Source organism: Haliaeetus leucocephalus, unplaced genomic scaffold, assembly GCF_000737465.1.
Source record: "Haliaeetus leucocephalus isolate CR32 unplaced genomic scaffold, Haliaeetus_leucocephalus-4.0 Scaffold137, whole genome shotgun sequence".
In the NCBI taxonomy this organism is placed as follows: Eukaryota; Metazoa; Chordata; class Aves; order Accipitriformes; family Accipitridae; genus Haliaeetus; species Haliaeetus leucocephalus.
The window spans coordinates 1,482,759-1,505,163 of NW_010972573.1; the positions used below are offsets into that span (position 1 = coordinate 1,482,759).

The following is a 22,405-nucleotide window of genomic DNA, read 5'->3' on the forward strand; positions in this document are numbered from 1 at the left end:
CGGCGGGGCCCGCTCCCGGTCCCGGGGGGGCTGCCTGCGGGCCTACCCGGCGCTGCCGGTGTGGGTGGTGGAGGACCACCAGGACGTGAGTGGCCGGGCCGAGCGGTGGAACGGGGCGCCCCTCGGGTGGTGCGTGGGGAGCGGCTTCGGTTCTTTCTGTCGGTCGGTCGGTCGCTCTTCCTTCCGGGAGGACGCGCCTTGCCGCGCTGTCCCCGCTGCCGGCGGTTCCGTGAGACCGGCCCAGAGCTCACCCCTGCGTTCTCTTTCACCACGGCAACATAAATCGAGTTCAGTGCTCAGGTGACCTGAATTCCCTTCCCGAGCCGGTGATTCAAGTTAACAAATGCCATGATCGGATTTTGGCATCTTTGTAACGGCTGTGGGTGACTTTTTTGTTCCTTCTCTTCTTTGCCGTAGTTAAAAGGAAACAATACCTACATCACACTGCTCTTAGAATCAGCTAGGCATTAGTGCGGTACTTAGAAACTCAAACCTACACAGTGTCGACAGCAAATTGGTAAATGTAATCACGTGCTAACAAGGAGAGTGACTGCCACGTGATGAGAAAGGTTAAATTGGGAACTTTGCGGGTTTAGTTAAGTAATTGAAAAGGGGAGTGAAGAAGGAATTGCTTTTCAACTGCTGTTTCTGGTTTCCCATATGGTTTGTTTATAGTAGCATAAGCTGAGGCCTTAGTCCTAAGTAAGCAGATTCTTTGTAAACAGACAATTTTAGCGTAATGAAGTTTATTAAAGAAAGTAATGTTCTGAATTTGTAAGTAGTTTAACGCAGATCAGTTTTGCTAAGACTCACTGAAATATATGGTGCTGTGATAGCTGATTTTTTGTGGTAACCCGGGACTTAAGAGTGTCACTGTAATAGGAATGCTGAGGTAATTACTATTAATGATTATTCTTTGTTTTATTCACTATATTTCTATTCTCAATTAGCGCAACAAAGTCTATTCATTCTAAACGTGTATGCTGTGTTTTCAGTATATGTGTGTATATGCATCGGTCTGTCTTGCATAAAACATAAATGGCTTTTCATCCCAAAGTGTAAGAACTTCACAGAAACTTTATATAGTCCTTTGTTGACACTGATGTTCCTCTAAGGCAAGGTGTCACTAAATGCGTCATGCACTGATTAATAATACAGCTGGTGTAAAGGAAATTTTGTTCTTAATCCAAAGCAGCAGAACTTGCAACATTAGAGATGGCAGTCTCTTGTGTCTTCCCCCATTCTCTCCTAGTCTCACAATTTGTAGTGACACTTATCTGAGATGAAACTTTAATTTTAATTGCGAAGATTGTAGTTTGTTCAGGTAGGCCAGATTACATGCTTTTTCCAAAGAAGTAAAAGTCATGGATGAGGGAACCCTTCTTATTTTTAACCTTGTTTTATCTACTATTACAATCGTATATATATTACTGCATATGTAGTGGGTAAACTGGGGAACTTGTTCCTAGACAGATGGAATACAGTTCAAATTTTAGCTGTCAGTCATGTTTTACAGCTATGCCCATGTAGTACGCAGGATTTGTCATCTTAATCAGTTTTTTTTGCCAAAAACAGTAGTTCAGTTTCTGTTGTAATGTAGAGATCGAATGGAATTTTTGTTGCCCAGTCCTTTTACAGTCTTCACATTCCTTGTATAATAGGGCTGTGATTCACAATCCTTGCTAGATTTGTTCTGGCAGCTAAAGCAGTTACTTTTCCCGTAACTGTGGGACGGACTCCATGTACTGCAGTTTAGTGTAAAAGGTATCATGAATCAGCCATCAGTTTTCTCATTTTACCACCCTACATTGTTGCACTTCAGTGGTTTACTATGCTATAAATTGATGAGTTGCCTCATCTCCTGTTTTTCATACCTTTCAGTGAAGACCTTCAGCAGGGGTTAAAGTTGGGCAGTTGAGAAAGGTAGTCTGTTTATTGCAGCCACTAAGTCATGTAGGGATTAGGAATTAAGCTCTTTCATTAAGGGGGATAGGTGTAAAGATAAGCTAAAGTTTAAGTCATGGTAGGGTCAGTTTTCACTCTATATCAGTTAACTTATAAAACACAAGTAATGAAATGTTTTTATCTCCATAGCACCCATGCATGGTGAGGAAGCTTTTTAGCATGGAGAAGGCAATGCAGGGGCAGTGTTCTGCAGAAGAGGAAAGGCATTCCTGGTGTTCAGTTGTAAATGAAAAAAATCTAGGAATTGAGCTGAATGGTTAGTGAGAAGAGCTACTGCAAACAAGACTTCCTATAAAGAAGGAAAGAGGGAGTAAAGCTGTGATTCTTCAGCAGCTTCTCGCGTGGAACACTTGGGCTCATAGTGATTACAGTTCATGAGCTGTCTTGCCACTGGAGTTGTTTCCCCTTTATATTGTCTTCTGTCTCCCCATCCCTCTAATCCAAATTCAAAAGGAGTAAGAGTGGGACTAGTGTTTTTGTTGTTAAAGCTGTTGCATTTTTCAGCCCACTGGTTATAATTGAAATGTTTTTATTCATGTTGTTTTAGGTGCTGCCTTTCATCTATCGTGCCATCGGTTCAAAGCATCTTCCTGCCAGTAACATCAGCTTTGTTCATCTTGATTCCCATCCAGACCTTCTTATTCCTGTGAATATGCCTGCAGACACTGTATTTGACAAAGAAGCTCTTTTTAGGTAAGTTCGGGCTACTGCATCAGAATACTTTAAGTCTACTTCTTGCTGCCTTTGTTTTACAGTGAATATTGGTATGACTGCATAGGAAGTATGAAGAAAAGATCTAAGTCAAGTTCAAGTTGTATCTTCTGTCTGTTCGCTTTTGCTGAAAACTATTTTTTGGAACGGAAAAAGTTATGTTTGTGTTTTATGAATGTTGTCAAATGTTTATGTTGCATATCAAGCAATTTAAGATGTATGAATTTCCTTTGTTTAGTTGTTCAGTAGTATATCATGTTACTAGCCCAGGTAGTTCCTCTGGGTAACAGGAGAGCACTCTTGAGTGGATGCTTTGTCTGAAAAGCTGTAGTTTTAAAACAGCCTTTCTCTCTTCACACTGAAAAATTGACTTTGAGATTGAAATAACATGTCTTATGTTGACATGGTGAATATGTGAAGCTGAACAAGATTTTCCTATTAAGATCATTAAGACCAATATTTTCCCCAAACTTCTTAGGTAGGTAGGTAGGTAACAAGCCACAAAGTGATCTCTGCTATTGTCTTTCTCTTCCCGTTTTAAAATAAATATTGATTGCTTCAGTATTGTGGTGATTTACAGCAATGACAAGCTGATGCAATTGGTGTGTAAGTACTTGTATCATCCTACCCACAGTCAATATTTTGTTCTCTTTGTTGGATGAGTAAGAAGTTTTGTGAGCTGTATCGTACACCTAAAAAAATAGGGTGTTGATAATGAGGAAAGATGCTAATCTGTAGATGCTGACTGACTCACTTTAATCACTGAGATTATATTTAAAATGTACTTAGAGCAGTTTACAATAAAATACTCTCATGAGATCAGTTTGAAGTTACTTAGAATAGTGATGCTCTTTGCACTTTCCTCTGTCTGATGTAGCAAAAGAAAAAGGACAACAAATCCATGTGGTTTATAATCAAAGTGCCATGTTAAAAGTGAAGCTCATTGCACTCTCTAATCCTAACTTTTTAAAATCTACTGTGGAGATTTTTGTCTGTCTCACGAATAAAGATTTCCCTCTTTTTCTTTCTTTGATGATGTGACCCTTACACAGAGTTCTAATTTCAGATGATTTGCATTGGGGCTTTTAAGGCACAGAAGGTGTTTGTGGCGTTTTTGACCATGTCTTACTTACAGGGAAAGTAACAGTGTTTGCTCCTGTCTTTCTCCATACATTACAGTGAATTAAGTATTGAGAACTGGATTATGCCTGCTGTTTACGCTGGCCATATTTCTCAAGTAGTATGGCTTCACCCACCCTGGGCTCAGCAGATCTCAGAAGGAAAACACAGTTTTTTAATTGGGAAAGACGTATCAACAACAACAATGAGGTAAATTGTCTGCTGTCTTATACTAGTAATATAAAGCTATCTCTATAGCTTTTCATGGGCTTTTTTTTATATTCTTGGATAAAGATGAAAATTTAATTTGTATATGTGATTTGCTTAGGACCTAATGTGACTACCTGTGTGAATGGGCACAGTGAAAATTGTGCCTTAATTTTTTTTTTTTATAGGTAATTCTAGCTATTCACATTTCATTTCAGCTACCCAGGTTTTAAATTAGTTCTCATTAAAGTAAAAAAAATCTCAGAAAGCAGTCATTTTTAACAGAGGATTTGGGTAACAGAGGGCAGCAATTAGATCCTCCTCAGCCTTCCCTTATCAGGACGAAACAAGCCCAGTTCCCTCAGGTTCCCCGTGTTCATCACATGCTGCAGACCTCTAATCACCTTAGCAGCCGTCTGTTAGATCTTCAGTTTATTGATGTCTCTCTTGTCCTGGAGGCAGATTATTTCAAATGTGACTTCGCTGGTGCTGAATAAGGGGAGAAATCCCTTCCCTTGACCTTTTGGCTATGCTTTTGCTAATACAATGAAATTTTGTGATTAGTCTTCATCACTGCAGGGTCGTACTGCTCACGCATGCTCAAGTTGCTTTCTGCTGGGATTACCAGTTCCTGTTCTGCAGGTCCTTGCTTGTCTATGTCAGCCCTGTACTGCTGCATGGGGTTATTGCATCCCAGGTGCAGGATCTTGTATTTATCTTAGTTTAACTTAATGAGATTCTTGTAGGCTGTTCCTCTAGGCTGTCTAGGTCATTCAGGTCAACCTTGCCTTCTAGTGTATCAGCTACCCATAGGTCAGTGCTGCCTGTAAACTTTCTGAGTGCATTGCTGAGGGCGTTAATGAAGATGTCAAAACAGTAACAATCCCTGAGGAGCACTGCTTACAACTAGCTGCCAGTGAGACTTATTGATCACCACCATGGAACTGTTGGTCCAGCCAGTTTTTCACCCACCTTGTACTGCATCCAGTGAGTACATATCAAGGATTATATACATATGATCATATGATAATAGACATTAAATATTTTTAAGCTTCAGGGAAACCTAATTTTTCAACTTTATCAATAGTGCATCCATTATTTTCTCTTCCAGTTAAAACAGAATTATTGATGGGATATCCTCCTTGCTTTACCATTCAATCATAGAATGCCAAATTCTAACCTAGCTCATAGTACAGTCTAAAAAAAAAAAGATACAATTAAGTAAATAAGATCACTTTGATAAAACTGACCTGAAATAAAAGGGGATACTATTATTTAGCAAATGTCACAAAGTTCATAATTACTTTTTGCACAATTCTATTTCATAGTAACATACTTAAGAAAACTATGTGTTTTAAGACAAACTTTTTTTAACTGTTCTGGATCAAAAGAGAGCAGAGTCATGTTTGGGCTATGTGGGAAAAAAAATCACTTGCTCTGCTTTGATTCTGTACTCATATTCAGCTGTTTTCAGCTAGTTCCTTTGATAAGTTTCCCTTCAGGGTGAGCTTACATGGTTAAATGCAGTATGAGTGACTGACCCATGAAGTTCAGAGATTTGTGTTCAGTAGAGTTATAACAAACCAAAACGGGACAGAAAGTGAAGGGCAGCTTTTATTTTATTTTCTAAATGGAACCTAAATGTACCAATCAGGACAAAGTGTGTTTGTCATCCTTATTGTGACAAAACTGGGCATTTAATGCATGTAAAGCTTCCCTCCCCCCCCCCCTTCTTTTTGTGGATGGGAGAAAGCAGTTCAACTTGTATCTCTTTGGTCTTGCTAGTAAAATTTTGGCTTGGTATCAGCCAGGATTCTGTTCTTCTGGTGTGGGGTTTTTTGTTTGGTTTTTTTTGTTTTGTTTTTTTTTGACGTTAATCTACTAGTTAAGCACTGAAACAGGTACACAGGCAGGTGGTGAATTCTCCATCCTTTGATAAAGTTAAAACTCAACTGGACGAGGCACTGGGCAGCCTCATCTAGCTTTGAAGTTAGTTCTGCTTCAATCAGATGATTGACTAGAGACTTCCAGATGTCTCTGCCAGTCTTAATCATTCTGTGATTCAAGTTCCAATCAGATCCCCTCATCATTCAGCAGGATGCAGCCCATGACAATTTCACATTCACCATATGCACTGCATTGTGATTTTGTATAGCTTGAATGGACGTTTACAAATCCTGTCTCTTGCCAGCATATCAGAATAAATGTTTTGAAGCAAGTTTAACAGAAGACAGCAGAGAAATGCTTTGTTTTACCACCTTAAATAAAACACTAAAGCTCCACAATTCTGAATCTGAGGCCTAAAGTAAACCTAACTAATAAGACAAAAGCTGGTGCTTTCAGTTACATTTAACCATGAGAATTAGCACACATATAGAAATACTTCACGATGGCTGAATAGCTCTCCCACAGATCCTCTGGTCGCCTTAGCAATCTTGAAAACAACATTTCAAGATGCCTTTTGAAAATGGTCAGGTACCTTTTCTTCAGGTTCTAGGCTTACAAGAATCATGAAGGAAGAAAGGGAAGGAATCCGCAGAAATATGAACTTCCTAAAACTTTTGTTGACAACAGGTGGCTGGATAGGTAATAGATACCTTAGTTAGTGTCCCACCAAGGGAAAGGCAGTAGTATGAGCTCGTATTGAACCCTGGAGAATTTCTGAGAAAAGACCCTGTGAATGCCCCATCAACAAGATGAAGTTGTTATCCAGGCTGTCATTTTAGCAAGCTCAGGATAATCCAGCCAGAGGACACTGGGGAACTAAGCTTCAAATTTCTGCTGCTTATGGAATTATTTGTCTTTGTGGTTGATTGATGGTTATACCCTGTAATCAAATGAGGCCTTAACACAAGTGAGCAGAAATTCACACTTCTTCTTAAGCTTATTTTTTAATCTGAATTTATGATGCTTAAGGCTTAATGTACTGAAATATGGCTTGAAAATTATATTCTTTAAGTTTTCACTGTAAGTGGAGGTTTTGGTGGTGTTGGTTTTGTTCGTTTGGTCGGGTTTTTTTAATTAAGTGGATTCCATTGATATGCAGCTATTCATCCTCAAGTTACTGGCTCTCCCCCACTTAGAACAGGAAATCTATATTGGTGGTAAAAAAAAGTTAAATGCTACCTTTTAATTTATAATATTTTACTAAATCAATATCTGTGGGTTTCAGGGCACTTCTCAAACACAACTAACAGAATTTTCCTTAAAAATGAGGCAATCCAAGACAAAATATCCATAGCTTTGCAGTCTTATGTGCCATAATATTGACAATATCTTGTTAAATTCTGGATTTGGTCTTTAAAGTGCAGTTCAATGGCAAATTAATCTTAGAAGCACATAATATAGAATCTTTTTGTTATCCCTTAAAACCGCACAGGCTAACATAAAAAAATATAGAGTGAATTTTAATATATTTATTCTGCAATAAAGAAGTAGAAAAAACTTCAATTTAAAAACCTGCAGATTAAAATAAATATTTTTGTGTACACAGTTTCATTGCTTTTGTTACCCATCAAGCATTTATTCATTCTTCTCAGGATCCCTAAAGTGTGCATGCTTTTTCCTAAGCTCTTTGCAAAGATATGTATTAACTGTGAGTTATTGTCAATTGTAGGGTTACAGGTACAGATCATTACTTTTTAAGTGATGGTCTTTATGTCCCTGCTGATCAGCTAGAAAACCAGAAGCCTTTAAATTTACATGTCATTCTCATCAATCCTACTGAAGCATCAAACAGCTGTGAAGAAAATGGTGAAGTAGCATCTGCTAAGAGACTGAAGCTAAACACAGATGACACAGCAAGCACCACTTCTGCCTCTTCATCAGTGGATCCTGGTGACCTTGATCACAGCACCCCAAGTGTGAAGAAAAAGGAAGTACAAAATTCAAGTGCCCTGAACAGGGCAGAAACCTTGTCAGAGTGCTCAGCTTCAAGCTCTCTTGGAAATAGTGAATGCCCAATAAGGGAAGTTGTTAAAGATGTCTGCCAAGTACTGCAGAAAGGGGATGCATATATTTTAGACATTGATTTAGATTTTTTTTCGGTTAAAAATCCATTCAAAGAAATGTACACACAGGTAAGCATGGCAACAGAGAGGCCTCTTACCATTCACAAAAGAGTACCAGCCCTAGCATTTATGTCTGTGGAGAAACTTTCATCTAAGATAAATTAGCAGATCAGCTGATCATGATTAGTGATTCATGGTAGCATTTGAAGGAGAGACATTCTAAGGGAGTGTATGCTCCAAAGAATTGCAACAACCTAATAGGGTAGATCCTTGCATTTGAAATCGGTATTGAGTGCACATTCAAGCTCAGAGGTATATGGCTCACTTCTGCTTGTTGCTTGGGTCATAAAAGCTATGCTTAGGTTTCCAAAGGTAATGTTGCAAATACCCACAGCAAGATTCATCAGGGAGGGATGACAGACTGTTTCAATTTTTACCCCCTATAACATGCTATTGGAAAGCCACAATGGTATCAGGAGGCTCTGCCTTTCAAAAGGCAGGGTGGTGGTGATTATCCCACGAGTGGTTACTTGTCCTGGTGAGAGGCTGTCACACTTACTTCCTTTGTCTGGAGTGCTGAGTATAAGGATGAGCAGCTGTTGTCTCTGATGCCATGGCTTTGAGCTTAAGACTCTGCCTTGTGTTCCATTTATAACTTGGTTGCACAGGAAAGGTAGCTCACCTGATAGAGTCATGAATAAGTAGATCCTCAAAGCTGCAAAGCAGTTAGCAGCTTTTCTTGATGTGAACAGGATTTTTAGGAACTAACTAATCTGCCCTGAAAATTGGGTGTGGCATTTAGGTTTACAAATTCTTCTGCAATATCCTGACTGGTTTTAGCATTTAAATGTCTCTTTTTGACACTGTTGTAACTTCAGCCTATGCTGGAGAACATCTGACTTCTTTGAGTTTCAGCTAGACTACTGCTTCCTTGTTCACCATAAAGGAGTGAATATAGTATCCCTGACCTTTGTTAGCTTCTGATAGTCAGTATTTATGATTGCAGTATCTTCAGACAATGTGCAATGCCATTGCTCTGCAATGCTCTGCTCTAAAAAAATCCCTGAGTGTTCACCTTTTAATGCTGTTAAGTAAATAGTGAGATCTTTTTATCCTTGATTAATTAAACCTGAATATTATTAAGGAGTAGGGCTGAGAAGCCCAAATTGTGAACTTGTTGTCAAACTAGCCTGACGCCTTTATCTATCCTGTTTTCCTTTACAATCATACTTTCCTGTTGGTTTTGTCTGCCTAAATTTACCATCTCAGTTTTACTCAGCATCTTATTGGACCTTAGTTCAGCAACATGTATGTCTAGTTTCAGAGACTCTTTAACAGACTGTAAATATTTAGCTTTTAAAGCTGTGGTCTTGAAGTCAGGTTTAAAGTTAAGCGACTGCAGAATGTTTGGCTGAGGCCATGAAGTATTGCTTTCTCAAGCCTCACAGCCTCTTCCGCACCTGCATTTATAGAGAGTTGGCTGCAGTACTAGAGTAGAGGAATGATCTTAGTGGTCAAATTCTTTTTTTGAAGGAGGGCTTGGAGGATTTTCTTTTTCTTTTGAAGAGACTTAATTTTTTGCCTCTTTTTTTTTTTTTTCCAAAGACAGAATATGAGCTTTTGCAAGAGTTGTACAATTTCAAGAAGCCTCATAGAAATGCAACAGAGGTATGGTATTTCTGTGTGGGATGTATGAGGGAATGATTGTTTTGGTTTACCCAATAAAAATCAGTTACGACAAGAAAGGAACCTATGAAAGGTGCTTAATTAAGTGGTCTCCAATTAAGCTATGCAGCATGCTGAATGCTAATCAGCAGCATCTTAGGAGTTCTTTCCTATTAGACGTTTTGTTTGAACTTGTGAACTGGATAAATATTTAGCACGAGTGTGAAAATTAATTTCTGTAAACAAGTGGTAATTGACAAGGAAGAAATGAAAACATAGTAAATGATCTGCAATCTTATTCTTTTTATGGCTCAGCATGGCTTTGGTTTGGGTATTTTTTTTGTTTGGGGGGGTGGTTTGTGGTTTGGTGTTTTTTTGGTTTTTTTGTTTTTTTTTTTACTTCCCACCAGGCTCTCCCCTTCCTTCCCGTATTTGCTCTTCTTTGATAGTCAGAGCTGTGCTGAGTGCCTCACTGGTATTTTACCTATTTATTTAGATGTAGAAAGGACAGTTATACCACTGTAATGTACTTTTCATTGTATGTGTTGTATGCTTCTGAATCATGGAAATGTAAGTCTGCTGTAGCTGCCAAAACAGTCATTCAGCCCTGAGCCCAAACCATGGAGACAGCCATGTTAATGGTCACTACACCAAGTAATTTCTAATCAAGATCTTGTCTTTGCTTTCATAATCTCATCTGAACACTATTACAGAGAGATTCAGCACATAAAATTATCACAGATTAAAGAATCCTAATTAATATGTGTGTATAAAGAAATGGAGATATGGGGAAGGTTGTGAAATTGATTTTCATATTTCTTAGTCAATTGGCAATAAAAACAGTTACCTATTTAAAAGGTAGTTAAATGTGAAAGGGGTAAACGCTTGTGATTTAAGTTCCCAATGTGATTTCAGGGCATAAGTTATTTACAAAAGCCAACAAATTTATAGGAGGCAACTGAAATGGTTAGCAGACAGTGTGTAATGGATAGGTATAGAACTGAACAAGTCAAGACCAGACTCATGGATGGTTTTATAGTGAGACAGTCAATTTAAAGGATTTGAAGGTAGAAAACTAGTGAACTTTGTGCTTTTCAAAATTTCAGAAAATATTCTAGATCTCTAGTCTCTTAAAATTCCTGAGTACAGTTACATTTGTATCATACTACATTATACTATTGTGGTTTTTAGGGGGTGTTGTTTGGTTTTGGTTTTTAAGTAGCATAGAGGGGGATGGGACATGTCTTTAAGGTTAGTTACTGGTGATGCTTAGAAAAGTGTCTTATTCATGCCCCAGGATAGGATCATAAATCTGTGCTTTATGAATGATTGATACTCCCTCAGCTCTTCTTAAAAATTAGTCAAAAGTTGACATCACTGGCCAAAAGAAGCAGCATCTGTTATATGATACAGCCAGCAGAATCCTAAGAGGGAATTGTTGTGTTCTTAATTGTTACCTATCTTTTCCAAAGTTCTTTGTAATTTCCTTCACACACCACTGCACTGAGCATTTTTAATACCAAATATGCCAAGCATTGCTTTTCATTTGATACGTTATGTAGGATCTCTTTCTGCAAATGTTTGCATGCACAACTATTCATGTATGTAGCCTCACTCCAAGAAGATTGCCTCTTTATGTGTTCTGAACTTTTTAAGAAAGGGCATAAAGCTTTGCAGGTCAGAGCAATAACTGACATTTTAAATTAATTCCATGTCTTTTCAGGCATGCAGTTGAAAGAAGCTCAAAATCTGAAATTTTGTTTTGTTTTTTCTGAAAATGCATTTGACTTAATATATTATTTTTAAACATAAAAAAATTAAATTTTCCTTTCATTATAAAAATGTAAAGCTTGTACTCATCTGAGCATTTCAGTTCTATAGAAACAAATCTAACAATTGGTCATACACAGTTTCTTAGCTCTCCCCAGTGTATACTGCCGGAATGTAGATGTGGCACTTTTTTTATTTGTTGTGGGAAAGACGGAGCAAAGAGAGGTGGTATTCTGAAGGTATAACAGCTTCTGCAGGCATTCATTCTGATCCTCTTGAAAAAATGTTCTGTAGTAATGAATCAGTTGTTTCTGATTCCCCACTGCCAGTAGATCAACCATTTCAGAATTTAAATCATAGTGTAAGCCATGAAATTCTTACCTCTTTTTTTCCTAACATGCTTTTGTATGTGCTTATTTAAAGGAGGGCTTGCTGGACTGTGTTGAAAACCGTGTTCATCAGCTAGAAGATCTGGAAGCAGCATTTGCAGATTTGTGTGACAATGATGATGAGGAGACCCTACAGAAGTGGGCTTCCTGTCCTGGGTAGGAAACTTCTGAATGGCTTAAAATGCAAACAGTAGTTTGGGAACTGATTAGCCCAGCACTTTGCTAACAGAAAAGGAGAGAGCCTGGATAGGTTCTATACAAGGCTACCATTTTTCCTTTAGTTCTAGAGGAGGAAGAGTCAGACAGAACAAAAGGAAAGGCCATCTGCTGTCTTCAGTGCCATGGTAAGCCTTTCCAAGATCAGCCGTGTATAGCTTCATGCAAATTCTATTTTCTGTGGAGGGAGGCACGTTTGGTGACTAAACATTCAGTGATCTGTGTGAAGCAAAGCTCTCAAAAAAGCAACAAACTACAGATGATATGGAGAAGGACTTTGGTTGTCCCAAAGGTTCTGCTTTTTGTGGAAAAATGGAAGTGAATGAAAGGCTGTACCTGAGCAACAGTGTCCACAAAACATCTCAGCAGCATCTGCTATGCTTTTAAACTAAATGTTTTCAGCTGAAAAGAAACAGCAAAAGTCTGGGTTTTCCCTTGATAGGAAAATCCCTCATTTTCCCTATCAAATGCAGCAGTTACTGCCAGACCTGTGTAACACTGACCACAAGCATTTCCTATCAAGTTCATATGACTTTGAGGTACAACAGCTTCTCTCCAGGTCTACCCTAAAAGAAGTGCAAAGAGGTCTTGCCAGAGGCAGATATAGGGGCTTTGTAAGAAAGACCTGGTGAAACAGTACAATGGTACTGATAATTTTAATTTTTCTCAGGTGCAGGATGACACAGAGGGGCAAATTACATTTTCAAATCCTAGGCCATGATAACTTCTTCTTTTTTCTCTCTCCTTTTTTCTTTTTTTCTTTTTTTCAGCCTCTTGAGGTAAATGTATGTGTTTCCAGCTCTTTATGTAATAACTTCTGGTTTTGTTTTCACTCCAGAATGAAGTCGCTTGTTCAGCTAGTTCACAGTTTGAAAACCAGGATGGAAAGCCCAGACTATGAAATGGTAGGTGACTAGGTAAAAGACCAGAAAGTAGACAGATTTCAAAAGCATAGCTTCAACAAGGAGGGAAAAGATCATGCTTCATTTCAGACTTGCTTCTTGATTCAGGACTTTGTGAGATTTTCGTGGTTTTGAGGTTTTTTTATGTCTTATTAATTAGGCCAGCTTTTCTTCATAAAGCTTCTAAAATTCTACTCTGCTTGTCTATATTTAGGCGATATTAATGTGATCTTTCAGGACTGTGATGTCTCAGGCTGCTTCCTGTGAAGGAAGGTTTCATTTCACCAGGGTTTGTTCATATACTTTATAGAACTTAAGGTACCTATTTGTAAAAGATCGGACCTGTCATCTTCAAGGTCTGCAGCATACTCTGAATTCATAGGAGAGGTATAGTGTACTGGAGATAATGAAACAATCCATACAACCTGCAGAATTTTATTCTTTTTGTTTAAAGAACAAGTTGGGAAATAAACCCAACTCTTAACTGCCTGAAGAGGTGTAAGTTACCTACTGGGCTAGGGATGGTATCTTAGAGACTTTTTACACAGATAAACTGTATCAATAATTCATCAATAGAAATTAAATCCTGTTTAATTTACATGTAGGTCCATCAGGCTGGTCTGACTTGTGATTATATGGAGCTTCCTCACCACGTTAGCACCGAAGAGGAGATCGAAGGCCTCATACAATCCATTAAAGTTCTACTAAAAGATATGCCTAAGCCCACACTTGTGACAGTTGCTCGGTAAGACTGTGTAGGTACTTTTACTTTAAAATGCTCAGACTGTGTTTACAAAGCTAAATAATTCTATCAATACAGCACTAGCTGGCACATGTTAAATTCTGCCTTAAAGTGGAAGCCTTACAGTGTAGTGAAAATTGACAGTTGAAAATGTTGATCATAAGGCAGTGACAGTATCTACACAACTAAGGGAACGTTCTGTGCTGAGGGCTAGTTTTACTGGGCTTTAGAGTAGCTAGCACAGATTTCAAAAGCAGTGAAAACATGATGACTTAATGAGCTTCAGCACAGGCTTTATAAAGCCTGTGATGAGGCCTTGTGTGTGTTAAGATTGATAACTGTCACTGGGGCTCATAGATGTCTGCTACTTTTATTACTTGTGCTAGTTAGAGCAAAGCTAGCTTGGACAAGCCTGCCTGGGCTGAAATCACGCATGCCTTACTCTCTTGCTCTAGGGTTTATGGTACTACAGATAGGATTTCTGTTTTCGGTGAAACTTGTGATAGAAGTGGTTTTCATCTAATAGGCTGAAAGGGATTTATATTCTAGAAAGCTCTAGTAAAGCTTTGCATGGGGTAAAAGTTACACTTCCAGGACTGTATGGGTATTATTTGGGAGAACGAGGTGGACTTTGAGGCCAGGGACCTGGGAGAAGCAGGGATCTGCCCTGGGAAAACTTAATTTGAAGACCACAGTGTATCTGTTGACAAATTGTTGTAATTTAATCACTTCAAAAATACTAAGTGTGCCATTAAAGGGCAGGCAACAATAGCAGAAGCTGACAGGAAATTGTTTTTGTCAACAAGAAATAGTATGGCTAATACCTGCAGTAAAAGAAGGCTGTATTTCCTGTGCCAGCTGCAGGGTCATCATCCACTGTTGCAGAGAAAATAGAGAATCATTTATGTAGCTCTTGACAGATAAAAAAAATCCAAGAAGTGTCAGCTCTGCTTTTTTACTAGTGTCTGTTTGCAGTTCATTAATAGTTACTGTACAAAATGTTGTATCACAGGGATTGTGAAGATTTGTTTTTCAAGTTTTCCTACGTATTTTACTAGTAGCATTTGAGTTTTTCAATCTTAACTTTCCACCAGTCCTTTAATTGGATCATTTGCTTGAACTTTGACTGCCAACTTATCTTGTGTCAGAGTCAGGAAGAGAGTAGAATTGGAAGGAAGAATAGGTCACGTTCCTAATCTGCTCCAGACTTTCTATTCAACTTCATGCAAACTGTTACCGTTGAAAGTAGGGCAAAGAAGCACAGCACTACGCTTTGAAGGAATACTGGGAGGCAGAACTCACCACGGTTTGAAAGTAGCTTCAACCTAGACACAGAGCATTACAAGAATACAAAATATAGTGATGGTGGTGATACCTGTACTCTCTCATGCTTTTTTCAATTCCTTGTTACAGATCAAGTTTGGATGACTATTGCCCTTCAGAGCAGGTTGACATCATTCAAGAGAAGGTTCTCAATTTACTAGGTTTGGTGTATGGCACTCTGGATGTGCACTTAGATTACTCAAGCACCTCATCTTCTTTGTGACCTTTCTTGACGTATTGCCCTCTAATGCAGTGAATTAATTTAAATTGCATATTAGCTGTGGTTGCAAGGGGAAAAATACCATTGTTTCAGCAGGTGGCACTAGAACCCAAGCTGACCAACAGCTAGTTTTGAGTTGCATTGCTTTCTCCAAATCAGCTGCATCTGAACTGTTACCTGTTTGGCTTTGTTCAGATTAGTTCTGTGATTATTATTTTTACTGTCTTGCTTCATAAAATTAGTGCAAGGTAAACTATTTTTTCTCTATAAAATGTATTTTTTCACCTGATTTCTTTTAAGTGGCTGTAAAAAATATATATATATATAATTTCTTAAAATAAATGGATTTCTTTTATGTAATTAAACTTGTTTTGATGGAGTTTGGTGAGCAACAGACATGTTCCTGAGTTGCATTGTACCTTTTTAAAAAATTATTTCAATAATGTCATTAAGACATTAAGTTTACATAGTGATCTTTCTTAACAGCTGTGGTCGAGATGACCAGGCATCCCTCTATCATTTCTCTAGAGCAGCTTATGGCTTCTGCCCTATCCACAAAATATCATTTATATTTATACTCCCTTGCATTAATATTGTCTTATTTTGCCTTAGACTATTTCACTGGTGACTCAGATAATATCCCTAATGTATGACATTAGCTTGGTATTTTCGTTTTTACATATTTTTGAGGATAAAAACTATGTGTGCATGTGCATGCTTTTATCTGTTGAATCCTGTAAAGAGTTGAATTGATGTTTTCTTCAGAAACAGAGATTTAACTTGACTGAAGTCAGCAGCAAAACCTTCCGCACCAGGTTTTCACTCATTTCAGTATTGCTATTTGGAAAATAACAGTTTTAAAACTATTTAATTTAGAAAGCAATCTGGTTCTAGAGAAAACTGCCACTTCCAGAGGAAAAAAAACCCACAGGATTTATTTGGGAATGAAACCGAAATGGGAAAGAGAAAATACTACCTAGAATATTGTCTTTTATTATGAATAAATTTTGCTTGTAATTTCTTCTGAAATAGTTAAGTTCATTTGTTAACATTAGTATTTGCTCTACAGGGACTGTGCACTCTTACAGTTTTTTGCTACTTCTGCTGTTGATATAAATGACTATATTATAGATTGAAAATATAGAATAATTTTAAAATATTTCTTCCAGTAGAATAAATTCCATGACCATGGACCTATTTTCTTCGTGCTTATGCATTCTGTCACAAAGATGTGGCAAGCCTTGGATCCAAGATGCTTAATACTTCATAAATTATAAACACCCGTACATTGCGTACAGAAACGAGTGGACTCAGATGACATACTGCTTGAGTAAAGTTTTTTGTTTTCTTTAGAGTAAGAGATGCTCTTTGCTGGGCTTTGAATGAGGTTGTAGAAAACAAAAAAACCCATTGGATCAAAGGTGCCGGGGGTACTTCTGCACTGTGAAGAATTATGTTAGCCCCAGAAAGAGAAGTGTGCAGGGTGTGATAGCACAGTTCTGCCTGTCTAACTGATATTCTGCTTCTACGTCTCAAAACAGAGCACCTGCAGCACATCAGCCTGTAGCGGGGCCGCCGCTGTGAGGAGAGACTGGGGGCTGCCCCGGGCCAGACCGGCCCCAGCCGGTTCCCGCCGGTTCCCGCCGGCTCCAGCGGCCCCACCGCCGGGCACAGCGGAGCCCCTCAGCCTCGGGGAAAGCCTGGGGAAGAAAGGGCAAAAGGGCTGAGGGAAACGGGGCGAGAAACAGCCCTGCCAGCCCCGAGGGGAGAGCGGGAGGAGGGCAGGAGGTGCTCCAGGCCCCCCTCCCCGGCAGAGATGGCCCTGCGGCCCGGGCAGAGAGCCCCCCGGTGGGGCAGGGGTTCCCCTGCAGCCCCGGGGAGAGGACCATACCAAAGGGGGTGGGTATTTCCTGAAGGAACAGCAGCCCATGGAGCACCCCATGTTGGGTCAGGGGAGAAGTGTGAGGAGGAGTAGCAGGGTGGAGCCCTGTTGCCTGTCCATCCCATCAAGGTCCTTGAAGCTGTCCTGAGCGTTTCTTGAGGGCTCAGATATTCAGGGAATGGCGCAGACAGCACAGCCTTGGAGCCATGACTGTCACCAAGGTGACTTCTCCTCACCCTCCCTGAGGTCTGTCCTGCACCTGCTTTTCTCACTGCTGGGATGTACACTGGCTCTCAGGTCAGCCCAGTCCCAGGGGTGCAGCCCTGCCATTGACTCTCTAATTCTCCAGTTGTTTCCAAGGGGAGTAACGGTGGAAATGGGAAGGTCCTTGGCCATACAGGACAATGCAATAAAGCAGACAACCCTCACAGGATAGCTGGAGGGAAGGAACAGAGGGGAAAAGTTAGTGCCCTTGAGCTGGTTGTCTGGTCCGTGTTTCTGACTACAATGGGAAAGAGACCTGTCAGTCCTCTAATGAGGTCTTTGTTTTTGAGTGTGGTGGGTTAATCCCACCATCCAGTCTAGATGATCTAGATTTAGATCTAGATATATAGATATGGACTTTATTTATGATATTGCATCAAATCAGTTTCTTGGCTCAGAATTTGTGATCTGCAGCCTTGTTGCTTGACTGCTATCCCACAGTGCAGTTCTTGCAGAAATAATACTCTTCAGGAACTTACCTCCTGATAGAAATGCTACAAGGCTACTTAGTCCCTCCAAACACAGGCTGAGAAGGTAAAAACTGCATGTAGAACAAGGGAATTCCTTTTTACCCAAACTCTTTGGGGTACTTTCTTTAGAAGTTGTAAAAGTTGGGGGGGGCAGTTTTAAAGAAATCAGCCCTAATTACATTGTGAGATTTGACAGGAGTGTGGGCCCACTGCTTTTTACAGTGTGTGATTCACTTGTCCCAAGGAAAGATCCTTACAGAAAAATCACATGCCTTGCAAAGTTTACTGTTAAATCAGTTCACCCTCTTCTGTGCTTTTCTGTTGAAGAAGGATGGCTCGACCTCTGTCGAGCACAATACCATGTCATGTTTTCATTGCAGTATTTCACAACATTTGATCTGTGCTTCAGAACAAACACAAACCCTCACTTCTGTCTCCCCATGAGACAGAAACCCAAAACCCCATCTGCCCATGATGTGTCCTCACCTACTGGGTAGACAGAGTGACAAATTTAGTCTCTGAAGCTGGTTCCTATTCTTTATAGAAAGATGGGCCAGTTGTGAGTCAGAAATAAATCACTGCATAATAACAAGTTGAGCAGAAAGAATGTTTGCCTCTTTGGAGCAGTTTTTACCAACCACTGGTCCTTTAGTGCAATGGGAAGGTGTGTGGGGAGAAATGTGCCCTGCAGTAGTGTTAGAGATCCAAATTCAATTACATATGTTCAGAAAGGCTAAAAAAAAATCACAAATCTGACTCCTAGTTCCACCAGCATACTTGTGATTTTGTCACAAGTCACCTTCATCAATGGCACCTTTACAGAAAAAAGCTAGTTTTAAATGCAATATTAGTCAATAAAGGAAAAGATTACACCAATGTTACCAGTTTTCTCTTACATACTTATGTTGTGTTGGACACAAATATCAGCTAGTCCAGTTTTACTTCAGAACTGCGGATTGTAATGTTGTCTCTTCAGTTAACAGCTTGCTTTTCTTTCATAGCCAAAAGGCATGTGCATTACTGAAAATACTTAAAAAGAGAGGAAATCTGTAGTTAAGGTCTGGGAGGAGCTCAAGAAAGGGCAAAGCAAATGCCTTTGAGTTATTCTGTTGTAGAATTTTTAAACAAATATATAAATTTGTGACATTCTTAATAGCCCTCAGACAGTAAAAAAAGCTTTCAAAATGAAGCTATTAGATATTAAAATGACTTCCTGATGGAAAAAGACCTTTAATTTCAATCTTGTTATAAAGTTAACCAAATGAAGGGCCTTTAGCTGGTCCCCAGCCTATTGAGTGGCACTGGATCAAGCTGGTCCTTCTCAGAAGATCTGACAGGATGAATCTGCTCTCAAGGCAAGAAGGTACTGCAACAGCTGGTACCTCTTGGGATGGTATTAGAGTCCAGGCAGAACAACAAAGTACACTTCTAGGGCATTTCTACACATACTGTGCAGTCTGTAGCCCTCCCTTCTGCTGCCTTCAGGTCAGAAGCATTAAGGAAGGCCAACAAGGCAAAATTAACAGTGTTTCTGCATGCCTTTCTTGTCTGAGATTGGATGCTAATTGAATTTGGCTGTACCAAAAAAATCTACCTGAAATTTCTGCCCTTTGTGTCCTTCCTCCTACACAGCCACTAGAAAGATGAAAGTTTGTTGCTGACATGTTATAAAAAAAATTTACTGCTAGACTTGCCTTTTCAGGGATCAGATATTTTCCTTGCTGCAGAAACAGCTTCCTGCTTGAATGGAGCATATTCATTTCTCTCCGCAATCAGCAATGCACTAATTTCCACTCTCAGAAGCACCTGTCAGTAGGACAAGATAATTCTTACAGCCATGAAAATTATCCCTCTTTAATAAAGTATGAGTGCAAAGTCTCCGAGTACTTTGAAATTCATACTAGAAAATGATGTACAAACAATTTCATTTTGGAGATGCAGACCTGGGGAGAAAGGATTAAGTCTTCATTTTTTCCCAAAGAAGACAGAGGGAAGGGAAACTCAGAGCTCATATCCAGTCGGGAAGTAGGCATCCAGGAAGGCAATCATCGAGAAAGAGGACAGAACTGGTGAGAAGCAGGTGCTGCTGAGCACTTTGCTGCCTGCGTTTCTGGCTGAAGAGACTTACTGTGATTCATCTGGAAAGGGCTGAATTTATAAACCAGCATACACTCCTCTGACAGATGCTCTATGCCAAATTAAAGTCTAGCTCAAGCTCCAGTTCAGGTTCGTAGTTCCTTGTGTTAGTGGGTTACACCTGGTCTGTTTATACCACAGTTTCCCACAGATATGATATAATTTGGTGTTTCCTTCACTTACTTTGTCGCTATTTGTCTTTTACGTGGACTGCAACAAGCCACCTTCAGGTGGGGTTGCTTTTTGCTTATATGATTATGCAATAGCCAGCTTGCAGGGCCTTAGAGGAAAGCTTGGAAAGCCACTTTCTATGTCATCCAAAAGTGATGTTTGGTAAAAGTAAATCATCCTGCTTTGCGGTTCTATGCAGCTCAAAGCCTTTAAACAGCTAACCATCCTCTTGTGACCCTCCAATTCCTGGCCCCCCGCGAGCTGCAATTGTTTCCTGAACTGAGGAATCCTTCCTGACCGTGGAGATACTTGTTATGGTCACTAGGTGGAGCAATAAATGCATCATTTGAAAGCTGCTCGGAGGTCAGGAAGTAAGCTGGAAGAAACCTGGAACCTTTGCAAGTTTATCCCCTGACTAAACTGTGATCATGAAAAAGCAGTGGGATAATTCCCTCCTGGGTATTCAAGGATTTTCTATTATATTCAAAGCTCATCACTACTTTTTACCATTTTAATAGCTGATGCATCTCCAAAAAAAACTTGCAAAGAAATAGGATAGTTCTAAGTAAAATAAGAAAACATGAAGAATGCACTGACAAAGTATCATAAGGTACCTAATTTTTAAGGAAAAAAAAAACCTTCTAATCTTATGAATATGTTTTTTTAATAACAGTTGTGACCCAAGCATGGTATAGGTATTTTCCCTGCAACGTACAGGGCCTACTGTAATGCACTGGATAAAAGCCTTAAGACTGTAAATACTACCGTTACAGTACATGGGTGTCTTACTTCAATAAAAGTCCTATTTGTTTCTTATGTACTCATTTATCTGTCTTTAGCTATGTCTGGATGTTTCTTTGTTAAAATCACGGTAGCATATCTCAACTGGAGCACACTGTGTGAGCCAGCACAGACAAGACACAGGTACAACCACTGAACCACAGATGAAATGCAAAGAGTAAATTTATTTTTGTTACCTCACCAACCGGGGGATCCCTAAAGCAGCACCTGGGCAGAGGCACACAAGTGGGGATGCAGGCACTGCTGAGCTCAGTCCATGCTAGAGGACGGCTGACCCTGCTGGTTTGCTGCTATATGTCTAAAAATTCCCTTAACTCTTTTGGGGTGTAAATACATGTGATCTGCACTCCCCCAACAACTTGTTCCTGCTGTCCCCCCTTTTTTATAAGGGGTTGTGTTTCTACCACCTCCCAGCCTTCTAAATCCGACTTAAACTCAACCTTGGAGTCCAGGGATTCACTCTAGATATTTCCATTCCATTCCTTGGGATCCCACAAAAGTTTTGTGGTGAGAGCACAAACCTGGGAAACTGAAACCTTACTTTTCCCATATCTGCCCCTTCATTTATTAGCGATACATGCTACCAACCACTCCACAGTACCTTGCAGCCCATGGCACCACTCTGCTTGAGTATTGATTACTTCTTGTGTGATCACCTTTGCATCTTATAAAGTCCCAACTTCCCTTTCCAACTCTCTCATTTTAGTCCATAATGCTACAACTTCACAATCGAGAGCTCTAAGACTGGTGACTAATAACCATCCCAATCTACCCTCTACCTTGTGAGAAGACTTTGATACCATTTTCCATGGCAATACACACATAGCCATTTCAATTGTCTGGGGGGTAATGACTGCCCCATCATCTATTTCAGGCCAGGCTTCTGGCAGAGCCAATGTAGGCCAGGAAAGTGGCCACGGGGATCCAGCACTCAGTATTGGGCCATTCCAGAATACAGGGAGTCACCGTCATGGTCTCCCCAGTCCCCGATTTCTTTGCTGTTCATGGCATAGCTGTTCCTGGATCCTGCCAACTACACCGAATGTGTGAGTCAGCACAGAGAGAACACAGGAACAACCGCAAAACCATGGATGAAATGCAGAGACTAAATTTATTTTCATTACCTTGCCAACCAGGGGATCCTCTAGCATGGACCAGGCTCAGTGGTACTTGCATCCCGCCTTGTGTGCTTCTGCCCAGCTGCTGCTTTGGGGTTCCCCCGGCTGGCGAGGTTAATGAAAATAAATTTACTCTTTGCATTTCACATGTGGTTTTGTGGTTGTTCCTGCGTCCTGTCTGTGCTGACACACACACACGTTCACTATGGTTCTGCAGAATTAAAGTAACATCATGAATTGTTTATGTGTTAGCCAAGTTATTTGTGGCTTTCAGGCACAGTTTTTGTTCATGAATGTCAGATTGGTATAATCTGAAATCCATGA

The 22,405-nt window shown here is 39.8% G+C and overlaps 1 protein-coding gene across 1 annotated transcript; it reads left to right on the forward strand.

The window, feature by feature from the left end:
* Position 1: 1 nt before the first annotated feature.
* On the forward strand, positions 2 to 16,724 carry LOC104843201 (chromosome unknown open reading frame, human C5orf22; the record flags this gene model as incomplete). The annotated part of the gene is made up of 9 exons (XM_010585997.1): positions 2 to 85; positions 2,513 to 2,658; positions 3,856 to 4,005; positions 7,619 to 8,081; positions 9,618 to 9,680; positions 11,871 to 11,992; positions 12,891 to 12,957; positions 13,560 to 13,699; positions 15,110 to 16,724. Coding segments are annotated over 9 exons (1,368 nt in total), but the record flags the coding sequence as incomplete, so codon positions are not given.
* Between the last annotated feature and the right edge of the window lie 5,681 nt (positions 16,725 to 22,405).